We start from the raw sequence: 11,302 nt of genomic DNA on the forward strand, positions 1-11,302 counted from the left end.
TCACATGGAGATTTGATCAAAATAATTAAAATGTAATCAGCAGAGAGGAATGTAATTAAAATGACAATCAGCAGAGAGGAAAGGTGTTTCACTGGAAGACAATTCTGAAAAAATACTGCTTGAAGCAAAACTGTTTTACTCTGGCAAAGCCCCATAAAGTCAGGACTATACCTCAGGTGAGGGCTGTTGGCAGTCCACACAATACTGCTACAGCAGTTCCCAAGTTACCAAGAGCTGATAAATGATACAGATTTTCTGCATGTAGAGAAAATCTTGTGTTACTTTTTGAAAAAGATTTTTTAGACATGATACTCTCTAAAGACAAATTGTGGACAAGATCTGATTTTTCATTCCAGTATGATATCTAATGGAAAATCTTCCATTATGCCTATTCCTGAAGGAAAAATAGATGTTCTTCATGTCAATACTTGGCCTGAGTCCTAGGTCCTCTTCATATTTTAACAGCATTGCTACAACAGCAAAACTCCCCTGGGGTGCACAGAGCTTCAAAATCCTCCTAAGTGCACAAGAGTCACAACAACTGCATCCCCAAGAAGTTAGAACAGAGAGCATGTCAGGAATCAGCTACTGCTTTGCACAAGCCTACTTAACCACTGTCAACCTTAGACTGAGGTATCACATCACCTAACAGTTTCAAAGACCAGACTTGGCCTGGGAGTCTGGCAAGGGGGAGGAAGGAAGGTGGTATGTCTTTACCTGGGACAGGTTGTATGTGGAGAGCAACAGGTTCTTACATGGCTTTGTCAGTTATGAACCCAGCAGAAGCAGAAGTTCCTCTGCCACACAGCAGGGCTAGTTCTGTGCTGCTACACTGGATCCTTCTTGATGCAAACCTGTCCTTTGAAGGTGCTGTCTTCTGATGCAGCTTCCAGTTTGTTAACTCAGCTCTGCCCACTTGCAGTTCAGGGCTGAGCTTTCATGGCTGCTTTAAGTTCTTTGACTGCAACTGGTGCCCATGACATGGTGATGGCAAAGCTGATGCTCTTACTGCTCTGGTGGACATGACTGCGTGGTATCAGAAGTAGTTTCCGTGATGTGGAATAAGAATACAGTGGAGGAAACCCCCACTGACACTGGCATATCACTAGGAAAAGGCGTGGGATGGTCACTAAATGTACAGCCTAGAAACTGGAACATGAGGCAGCTCTGAAAGTTTCCTTAATGTGTTTATGGCAGGCAGAAACAGGTCATTGCAGGGAGTTCCTGTCCAGCAAACTCAGCTGAATCAGGAAGGAGTTCTGGGCCACCGAGGTTTCTCTCAGCAGTGTGATGGTACAGGGGCCCTCTCAGCCTGGTTTTATGGCAACACAGTGCATTAGTGATGTCAGTGAGCAATTGCACCGACACAGACAACGCCATCTAACCAGCCCCTCCACCAGAAATGCTGCTGCCCTTGAATGTCCAGCTGCTTGACGTGTTTCCTTAGGAACAGAGTGTAGGCATTTATGTTAAATTCCTCCCCCCCGAGCTGTAAGAGAAAATCCTATCCATCCACCCAGGAGCTAAGGCTTGGATTAATTTATTACAACAACTCTTTCCTGTTCATTTCCTGTTGAGCAACAGCCTAAATACCCTGACCCAAATGCAGAAAAGAATGCAAATTATTACTTCCCGTATTACATGGGAAATACAAAGAGGACAAAAGGTGAACTTCACCCCTGTGCTTAAGGTCCAAAGATCAGCGTTAGAAGACTGTCTCCGAGTCAGAATGATTCAGTCAACAAGGTAAACAGCAAATTCCTCACAAGGGCCAAAAATAAAATCAGCTATTTAGTTTCCTGATTAACTGACTTACTCAGTTAACTACATCAGATGTAGTTACACATTCTGTGCTTTCAGTACTCCTTCCTACCCTACCACCGCACAAAATTGCTGCAGACCCAGTCCCCACCTGAAGTGATTACTGACGTGTGAATTCATGGACCAATTGTGAAAGTAGAAGTCAAGCACTCTCTCTGACTTCTACACTGAGATCCATGACCCTGGGAAATGCTTGTTTTTTGTAACAACAGGGCTGGAATATTTACTCACCTGAAGAACAGAATGTATTAAAAGAGAAATCTAAATGCTCCTATTTCTTGGTACACAAAATGTTTTCCCAACATGAGTAGGAGACATTGTGGTCAAAATTGGTTTCATATGTAAAAATAACTAGTGCTGTTTACAGATAACATACCAAACCTTTTATATTACCATTCACAGACATACATATTTATCCTTGTCAGAACAGTGCAAAAATTGCTCTTACAGTATGATTTTATTCAAGACACTCGCTCCAAGTTCATTACATTCTGCAACATCATACATGGTATCATGTGAAATCAGCTATTCTGTACTGCAAATGGCATGAAAAATGTTATATATTTACCATTTCCCATTGTGTTCATATTTTTCCTGCATAGTCTAAACACAGACTTCCTTACAAAAAAATCTTATAAATTAGTTACTCTTTTAGCTGGCCCATAGTGAGTCCTGCTACCAGAAAGATAATTAGCATTATTTTGGTGTTGTTTCTGTTGTCCATCCACTACACCCTAAAATAAAATCACACTTATTTCTAATGGTCATGCAAATGCGCATCTAGATATCGTCTCAAGAAGTTTCACCTCAACACGAGGAAGAATTTCTTCATGTTGGAAGTGGCAGAGCACTGGAAGATGCTGCCCAGGGAGGTTGCGGAGTTTCCCTTTCTGGAGACATTCCAAACCCACCTGGACACGTTCCTGTATCACCTGCTGCAGGTGACCCTGCCTTGGCAGGGAGGTTGACCGGATGATCTTCAGAGGTCCCTTCCAGCCCTAACAATTCTGTGGTTCTGTAACTGCACTTGTGATATATGCTAGTGAGCAGGAACTACAATTCCATCTGTTTCACTGCTACGCATTCACGGTGTGTAAGGACAGTCTGGACCTGGAGAAGATGGCTTATTGCATCAACAGCTTTATACGTGCAGACCTGAGGAGGCAAGAATGGTTTTACTTTCAATACCAGGGCACTAGAGTCACTTTTGGAAGGTGTAGTGCACACAACCCATAATAGTTCTGTTACTGAAAGCTTACGTTTCCTGAATGTGTGTTTTCTACATTCGGCACCCAATACACTGAAGACCAAGGGAATATGCTGTATGCAGGAACAGAAATACACATTGTGGCATGCGATTGATTTATCCATAGAGCAGAAGACATTAGTGCGGATGTGACAAATGGGTAAACGGTATAGGCGTTGGTGCAACGTATTTGCCTGTCAAAGGTTAACACATAAATTAGCACTGATGTTTCACGACTCTATCTACATCCAAGAACATCTTTGCCTGGGAATAAAAAGACACTGACAGGGAATTTGCACTTAATGTGCCCGATAACCTCTAAGATTTTCTATCCTTGCGCGTGGAATCCCGAAAAGGTGCTGGCCCGCGGATTTCTTTTCGCAGACGGATGGACGCCGCCAGGTTTCGCCGCCCGCGGGGCTCACCGGCACCACGAGGAGAGGCTGTGAGAGCCCTCCCGCCCGGCGCCACGGCCACCGCGCCGGTGAGGCGCTGCCACCTCGCGGGGACGCGTCCGCGCAGCGCAGCGAGGAGCCGCACGCGCCGCGGGCGCAGGCACGGGCACGGCGCGCGGGGACGCGCACGGTGCACGCGCTCACACCTCGCACCGCCCACGGCCGCGCGAGCGCGGCGAGACTCGCGACAACAACGATTGGTTAGGACGGGGGTGGGGGGTGACTGATCGGCCAATGAGACAGAACCGCGGCACCGGCGAGCCAATGGGCAGCCGCGTCTGCGGCTCGGCGCGTCAGGGCCCGGCAGCCTATGGGAGCGCGGCGCGGGTGAGAGGTCGGAGGTGGGAGAGCGGCGCCCCCGGAACGGGAAACGGAGCCGCTTCCCATCGCCTCCCGTTGTCCCGCCGCGCGCACGAGGGGTTCCCGCGTGGGCCCGCGCTTCTCCCGCCATGGTGAGCGGCAGCCGGGAGGGGCGGGAGCCGGGCCGCTTCCGGCCCCAGACGGCGGCCCGGGAGCCGGGAGAGCCGGGAGGCCCGGGAACCGGGTGGGGCGGGAGCCGCTTGGTTCCCGGCCCCAGGCGGCTGGGCGAGGCGGAGCGGGAGGCGGGTGGCGTTGACCGTGTGCTTCCCCCGCCAGAGCCTGCCCCTCAACCCCAAGCCGTTCCTGAACGGGCTGACGGGGAAGCCGGTGATGGTGAAGCTGAAGTGGGGGATGGAGTACAAGGGCTACCTCGTCTCCGTGGACGGCTACATGAACATGCAGGTGAGGGGCCGGGGCGTGCCTGGGGCGGTGCCGGCCCCCGGCGTTGTGGATGACGAAATTGTGGATGCCCCATCCCTGGGAGCGTCCGAGGCCAGGCTGGATGGGGCTGTGAGCAGCCTGGTGTAGTGGGAGGTGTCTCTGCCCGCGGCGGGGGCTCGCAGGGAGATGATGCCTAAGGAAGGACATTTCCCGCCCGCAGTCGCTGCGTGCTGGGCTGACGGGCGGTGGGGCTGCGGTTCAGAGCGGGCGCGGGGCCGCTCGGCCACTCCCGGTCGCTGTAGCCGAGCCCTGGGCTGGGGCAGAACCGTCATGTGCTTTGTGAAGCCGCTTTTATTGCCGTCCTTCTGATTTTTTTTCTCATTTCCCTTTCAAGCTTGCAAACACAGAGGAGTACATAGACGGTGCGTTGTCTGGACACCTGGGTGAAGTTTTGATAAGGTAATTGGGGTATTTATTTATGGTGGAGAAAGGCTCTAAATTGCCTCACCACTTGCATTAAAGCTTATGGTGGTGGATGTTGTTTCTTGTCTAATTAAGATGCCAAGTGTGCTCTTACAGGAAGTCTATGAATGTGTCTTTTATTTTGAAGTCCCTTCTTAGAGGAGGAATAGTTATTTTTTTTAATATATTTAGGGAAGTATTTACTATCCCCTTTGTGGTGACTAACTAAATACTTTTGTTTTCCACAATATTGTGTATCTGGGAATCCTTTGGCATTGTAAACTAGTGCAATGCAACTGGAAACATTTTGCATGCTTGGAAGCATGCGACTTGACCGTAAGAGTTCACCCTAAAGTAAAAATTTTGTACAGCATTGTCAAACAGTTATTATATTTATAAAGTTGCACAATTTAATGTACTGTGTGGAAAAGGTGTACAAGGGCAACAGCAGCATTTTGTTCTGTAGAATTTGGCTGTTGCCAGGCTACATTCAAGCAGAAAAATGTTTAAAGCTTGTTTTATGTGGGGAAAATGATAATGTTTATAGCTAAGGGAACTCTTGGTTCTACTTACAGGTGCAATAATGTTTTGTACATCAGAGGTGTGGAAGAAGAGGAAGAAGACGGAGAAATGAGAGAATAGGTGTTTTGTATTTCTGAAAATAAACTTTTTTTTTCATACTTTTGTAGTAAGATGTTTATTTCTGTTGTGTTTTAGTATGGGGAAAATTAATCCTTTAAAAGGTCTTTAATATTTTATTGGTGTCTGAAAAACTAATGCTGGAGGAACAACAGGTAATTGGTTCAGTTGAAAGTTGAAAATATTGAAATGAAAAGCGAGGTTTTAAAAAAATACCTTAAAAGTTATCTTCCCATCTGAAATACAGGAAGACTTGGTAGTATCTATATTTTACAGTATGTATGTCATGACTATTTAAATACATTTCATCTTTAAACCTGTTTATAAAACATTTGGAATTAGCTGGGAAGATTTCACTGCAAGTGAAGTGTGGCGATCTGTTATACCCCAGTTTCTCTCAGAAATATTCTCCTGCGTTGAGTCAGGAAGCTTGAAGTGTGGCTGTGTGGTCATTAAGGACGAACAAACTTATATCAACTTAGCAGCCAACAGCCACACAGACAAAAGCCTCCGGGCAGCTGTAGAGATCCACAGACTGCAGTGGCATTAATAGAGTTGAGACAAGAGACTGTAGAGTGGGAGCGTGCTTTGTGAGTCTCTGCTGAGGAATGGAAAGGATACTGTGGTCCTCCTCAGCATGTTGGGAAGATGTACTGCCTAAAAGCTGCACAGGTTGTGACTGCAGTTAGGTGCATGTGGAGTGCAGATCTCCAGCCCTGTTGCCTGGGATCACATATCCTTTCAGAGATAACTGGAGTGGGCAGTGCTGGGTGCTCGGGGCTGTGTTAGGATACAACACTGGTTATGTGAACTGTGGGAAGGACACCAGCCTGTCAGGATAGATCCTGCAGAGAAATACCTTCCTGTTTCTCATGTTGGAAGTCAGCCCTGGAGCTATCCATGTGTTCCTTTAATATTTACATATGTAAGTTTCCATAAAGAGTGAAAAATCATTTCGGATGTACTTGCACAGGTGTTTCATTGCTTAAACCAGACCCTTCTTGGCAGTGTGGAGACTTCACAGCTCTGCTGAAGTTCCCAGCAGTCCCATTGGGAAAGAGAAAAGAGCTATTTAAGCTAAAATCAGTACTATCACAAGGATAAATGAGTACTTTAAAATTGGCAATGAGCCTAGGAACCGTCAGAACAGCTGAACAGTGTTCTGAGTGGTGGCAGGAATGAGAGGCAAAAAAGTCTCACCTGTTTTGTGATGCAGCACGTCTTGTTAAGGACTTCCTGATGGAGAACAGTGCCCTTCCCATGCTGCCACTGACAGTCAGTGCTGTCATTATAGGAAGAGGAACAGCTGTGATTGTCACCTTAGTATCTAAGTCAATTCCTTGTCTGCAATGGGCTGGCACTGATCTGAAAGCTGCTCTTCTTCATGAGGAAGTGGGACTGTAGGTGAGTTTGTCGTGTATTATCTGAGTGCTGAATCAGCAGATAGGGCCATCACTATAACAACTCACCAAGTTTCAGCTTTTCAAACTGGGAAGACCAAGCTTATGCTGAACCCCTTCTGTGTGCAGAGATGGATGTAACTGTTCAATGGGCGTATCTGCAGAAGGGTGTCTGTCTGTAGTTGTGCTGTACAGCCACAGCGCTTAATTCCTTTCCTGAGGGTAAAGAAAATGTATCTGCCTTGCAGAGAGAGCTACCTCCTGTAATTCATAGCACTTCCTCTGATTCCCTTCCTACAGGGTGAGAATTCGTCGATGTAGAACACTGGAGGTTGTTGGTGAAATGCTGATTTTTGTGCTAGGAAAGATCTTCACACAGGGAAAGTCCTGTAGCAGTTTAAAATTAGTAGAAACCTTAAAAAACAAATAAACAAAAACCAAGCCAAAGCACAAGAGAAACAAGGGAGCATTTTGTGCATAATGGCCGTAATGGGGCAGATAACTTCCTAAATTAAAAATGGGCTGTTGATATTCCAGGACAGACAGCCTGTACCCATCATCAGGAAAGAAGCCACATCTGGTTTTGCAGGGGGCTGCTGAGAAATGAATCAAAGTAGACACAGCTGGTGAATAGCTAGATCAAACCACTATCTAAAAAAAAAAAAAAAAAAAAACAAACTGGAAACATCCAGTAAGATGAGTAATAGGAAAGACGAGTGGACTTACATTTTGGAAAAGCAAGAACTCAGAACTAAGAAAACAAAGATGTTTTTCTCATGTAATCTTTCTCCCTCTTTCAAACAAGCTACTATAGAGTCTTGAGTTTTCATCCTCAACAAAAGTGGGATCCTTTCACATAGCTTCATATTCTTTTGAGATGTTTTGTTACATCTGTTTTTTGACAATTACATTCCTTACACTTCAAATTCACATGGTTTTACTTTTGCTTAGCACCAGACATAAAAAATTTTAACTAAATAATACCTTGAGTATAACTTGATAACTAATCTTAGTTAGGCTGCAAAAATGGAAGCATGTGTTTCTCTTTGCTACCATCAAGTGTTCCATTCATTTCAGTGGAAGAACCCATGCAGATAAAGTCAGACAACAACTTAAACATGTGCTTAACTTAGATCCTTGTCTTAAATGATTGGGAAAAAGAATTGCAGTGCAAGTGAAGGTACTCTGAATATATCAGAGTAATTGGAGCTGGTTCTTAGTTCATATGCAGTAAGCCCCATGAATACAGATTTTTTTCATCTCTGGAGCAAGTCCAAAAGGCAAAACAAATGGAAACATTCACTTAGGTGTGTATTAAAGACAAAAATAAAAGGGCTTGTGATTTTACATGCTAAATACAAGGTACATAAAGTAACTAGAAAGAAAAATTGTTTTCATGTGATTAAGTTGTTCCAATTGTTTGTAGGATAAAAGAAATTAGAGATAAAGTAGCAGGACACTCAGGAAAAGACTATCCCCTGCAAAACCACATATTAAATATGGTGAAAAGGTGGTCAATAAGAGCCTAGAAGTAGTGAGGCATGACAGATACCACATGTAGTTTCAAGCTTATTTTTGTGTTTCTTATTTGGGTATTAGGTTGTTTGCTGTTTATTTTTTACTTGGAAACTTTCCCATTCCTAGGAGTACGCAACCTACCTGAGAAGACCCTAAATCCTTATCATTGCTAGGAGAAAAAATGCTGCAAACTCCAGTTCTGTATTGTGCAGCTCACCGACTGCAAAGAAGAACAAGCTTTGGCCATCAGCCCAGATGCTGGAATTGTACCAGGTGCCCACATCCCACACAAGTACACACAAGCTCTCCTTTTCCTTTGCTACAGTTTGTGTGAAAAGCAAACCAACGCACATAGGTTGGCAAGGTTGCACTGTGCTCAGGGAGAACCAACCTGTGTCCCCTGAGGCAAATTGTGGTGTCCCCCCAAAAAAGTCTCCCCTTCCCTGGGCCATTATGGAATTTGCCAAAGGCAGATCTGGGAACAGAGGATTCAGAAAGCTCATCTGAGCGAATGCAACGTTTCCATGGTTTGAGAGATGCAAGGTTCTTCTACACAGAAAAAAAAAAAAAAAAAAGCAGAATTCACTTTTGCAAAATTATGCAAGAAGTATTTGTAAAGGTGATGTTAAGGTCAATTTGACATGAAGGAAGTCAAAGGTATGTAACAGATTTGCAATTTAGTTTGGATCTATTCCACATTTGCAAGTCACTTTCATCCAAATGATGCATTTTCTGTGTTTGATCCTGAGGGTTTACTGACCTCTGCTGCTTTTGTAAACAGGGAAATAGCATTCAGTAAATTTCACTAGGAATTAACTTGTGTTGAGGCATGCATAGTGTCTTCTTTCAGGACATTTCATCATGCTATGTGTATTATTGGAAAGGTCTGGTTAGTGGATGAAAAAAACTAATCTACAAATTTAAGGAAAATGTGGCCAATATTTGATCTGAGACTCATCTCTAACTTTGGGCTTTTCATTTTTAATTACAAGTTGTTTACAAGAACAGACATTCTAATGTAGCTCTGACAGTGTCCTGGGGTCCTTGAGGAAAAGGGTCCTTGAGGAATAAGCATATCATATTCTTATGTAAAGCACCAGCAAGGAGATATGAAATCCCTTAAATCAATAACCTGATGCTCAACTTTTTAAATCTCTACTTTTCCTGGGATTTTTTCTCTCTTTGAAAATGCCGCATTTAAAGATTATTTTCAAAAAGAGCTTTCACTGGAACTTGAAGGTGATTTAAAAGCTCTAAATTTAAGAAATTTGAGCAGGGTTCCTTTAGCACCCTAGAGTTCTCTGTTTACATCCAGTGAATTGTGCCAACATTTTAAAAATACAGCCAAGTATTTAGAATCTGTACTGTTTGAATCAAACTCTAGAATTTCCTAAGGATGCAACCTAGAAACCATTCCTGCACTTACCTTTCTGGGCAGTACTCTTAAAAATAGATCAGGCACAGCATGTCAGAAACCTGACTGTAGGGGATTGACCTTTTTTCATACACTGATCTATTACAGAGAAAATTCTTCACCAGAAAAGAGCGAGGGCATATAGAAGTATAAAAGCACATCTGTAAATTTTCTGCAAACAGAATTTTAGTCTTAGAACAAAATACACTCCTAGCTTACTAAGCATAAAATCTTCACCAATTCTCAGGTTTTAAATCAGGATATGACCTTGAATCTCAGAGAAGCCTAGATCACAAAAATGATTTTTTCTTTTAAAGTGTAACAACAGAGCTCACAAGTATGTTGATCTTTCCTTTTTTTTGCCCTCCACTGTAACATGCTGTGTTTCATTCCTGACACAGCACTCAAGCCCATCACCACTGCTTAAGCATCCCCCACAATAGGATGTCCTTCTGTGCTTGTTATGATGCTGTTGCCAGGTTCCTCTTTGATTTCTGCTTTCAAATATATTGTGATACTGCTGGGGAGTGTCAAAGTCAGCAGCAGGAACTCCTGGGAATGGTAAAGCATCCTCTACCAGCTCTCCTGTCAATCTTCTGCATGCCTAAGTGAGAGTTCAGGGGGAAGGCAAAGGTTATGTCGTGGTTCAGCATTATGCCAATGGAGATGCGTCACAAGGTAACACACAATTTTATTGTAGTTTTACTCACTTTTCAGGTTTGATATTAAATACAAATTACTGGCTTTAGATGCAAATCTAAATGCCTCATTTCAAACAAGACTCCACCAGAAAGGCTCATTCAAAGAGCCAACATATCCAACTGTTTCTGCTGAACAGGAATATGTATATGCACATAGATATGCTATCAGCATTTTAAATAAATTCTTCTTCTAAAAGAAAAGAAGGTGTCTAAAGAAGATTGCCACCCCGGGAGTAGTGTTTGAGGGACCACTAGTTTAGAAGGACACTCTGTTTTCCAGCTGGGGAGTACTGGAGTCCTATATACGCTGTGAATATGTGAAGAGAGAAGAAAACCAAAAAATCCGTGTTGGGAGCAAGTATTTGCTCCCTGATTCTCCCATCCCTCGTTCTGTAGGGGGCAGCAGAATCGCACAAACGTTTCGTTATTGGAATTGGATAAATTAATATCTGCCTGGACAAATGAATGTCTGCCTGAACATCTGACGCGGTGGGAGGTGTTATGATCCCTCGGGGGTTGTTGCTGGGATGCGGGCAAGGTGGTTGGCGCGGGCAAAATTATGGATGCTGGAGAGGTGAGGGACGCCGGGGTGGGGACACGCGGGCATACAATCGCTGCCAAATCAGAGACTCCTATTTTCTTGGCAAAGGGAAATCTCCAGTAATGCTGTGAGGACTGAGAGCTCCGGGAAGCCCAAGCTGGAAAACCCGGTGCTTCGGAGCTGGTCATGTTGTCACGTTATCCTGGACCGAATCCAGCTCAGCATCCCGCGCCTGGAGCGGGCTGCGTCAAAGTCAGGGCAGACCAAGTCGGGCAAGGCCGGGGCCGGGTCCGGAGACGGGGTCGGGCCGGTGCCGGGCGAGGCGGGGCAGCATGGGAGGGCGGAGGCCACGCCGCCCCGGGGG

At 44.7% G+C, this 11,302-nt stretch overlaps 1 protein-coding gene across 1 annotated transcript; it reads left to right on the plus strand.

The window, feature by feature from the left end:
- Window positions 1-3,845: 3,845 nt before the first annotated feature.
- On the plus strand, window positions 3,846-5,720 carry SNRPF (small nuclear ribonucleoprotein polypeptide F). The gene is made up of 4 exons (XM_068192009.1): window positions 3,846-3,974; window positions 4,159-4,284; window positions 4,658-4,722; window positions 5,301-5,720. Exons 1-4 carry the CDS (start codon window positions 3,972-3,974, stop codon window positions 5,365-5,367), a joined length of 261 nt encoding a protein of 86 aa, XP_068048110.1. The 5' UTR covers window positions 3,846-3,971; the 3' UTR covers window positions 5,368-5,720.
- The last annotated feature ends 5,582 nt before the right edge of the window (window positions 5,721-11,302 follow it).

Source organism: Anomalospiza imberbis, chromosome 5 (assembly GCF_031753505.1).
Source record: "Anomalospiza imberbis isolate Cuckoo-Finch-1a 21T00152 chromosome 5, ASM3175350v1, whole genome shotgun sequence".
Taxonomy (NCBI): domain Eukaryota; kingdom Metazoa; phylum Chordata; class Aves; order Passeriformes; family Viduidae; genus Anomalospiza; species Anomalospiza imberbis.